At 50.5% G+C, this 919-nt stretch overlaps 1 protein-coding gene across 1 annotated transcript in view; it reads right to left on the bottom strand.

The window, feature by feature from the left end:
• The window catches only part of LOC113214821 (transient receptor potential cation channel protein painless-like), a gene marked incomplete at its 5' end in the record, with an annotated part of 78,797 nt that overhangs the window by 6,316 nt on the left and 71,562 nt on the right, over positions 1–919 (bottom strand). The window contains 1 exon segment of the mRNA XM_052271502.1: positions 303–621. Coding sequence (XP_052127462.1) covers positions 303–621 — 319 coding nt within the window.

Raw genomic sequence — 919 nt, 5'->3', positions numbered from 1 at the left:
CCCCGAAACCTATAAGTTTGTTCGGAATACATAAAGTGACTTCTAGGTCCGCAGGCCTCAGTCCCGACCAAACGCCGCCGGCAGGCCAAGCAGCCCGGCCCTTGCCGAACGGAGCAAAGTGAAGCTGACAACTTCGTTTGGCGGCAGGGTGGGCCTACTTGTTTTCAAGCTAGAAGGGCGGTCTAAAATACGCTGTAAGAAAAAAACAGTTCGCTTACGGTGGTCCGTCCTGTACATTTTATGGACGGCCTAGATCGAGGCCTAAATATTCCCCAAATTATTGAATTCTTCAATGTGCTTACTTTGTTTGGCTGGGGGAGCATTCGTCTGAAAGCCCCGATGCATTCGCTGCGAGCTGGGCTTGTACGGGTCTGTAAAGTTGGTGTAGTCGAAGACAACCGCGTAGTTCTTCGCGTGGGGCGAGAGTCCATTGGTGGAGATGCAGTCGTCGAAGTGTGCCCGGAGAACATGCGGCGTCATGTACTCCAAACTAGAAAGGACGGCGCCTCCCTTGAGAAGGATGCTCACCAACTGGGACAGACCGTGTTGCGCCGCGCAGAGCAGCGCCGTGTCCCCGCCCTCGTTCGACGCGTTCACGTCCACGCCCCTGGCAAGAAGAATCTGGCGAGTCACCCAAAAGATTTAGAGATGGATTAAAAAAAAATAAAATTCGAGAGCCGAATGTGAACAGTTTTCAGACGTACTCGTCCCATCGTAGCGTAACAGTGTTTCGTGAGATATCGCGAAGCCTGTTACGCGAGACGTGGTCTGGCGTACATATAGCTAGTTCTTTAAAGGAGAGAAAATAGTTTTAGGAAGTGTGAGACACAGTGGGCTGAGAGTTTAAAGTGTCATACTGTCACACACTTGAGTTTGCAGAGCAGGGTCAAATGTTGTCCGATTTTAGTGAATTTAATAA

Source organism: Frankliniella occidentalis, unplaced genomic scaffold (assembly GCF_000697945.3).
Source record: "Frankliniella occidentalis isolate FOCC.00 unplaced genomic scaffold, Focc_3.1 Scaffold164, whole genome shotgun sequence".
NCBI classification, from domain to species: domain Eukaryota; kingdom Metazoa; phylum Arthropoda; class Insecta; order Thysanoptera; family Thripidae; genus Frankliniella; species Frankliniella occidentalis.
The sequence above is the reverse complement of the archived record's forward strand: the minus strand, read 5'-3'. Positions and strand labels throughout refer to the sequence as shown.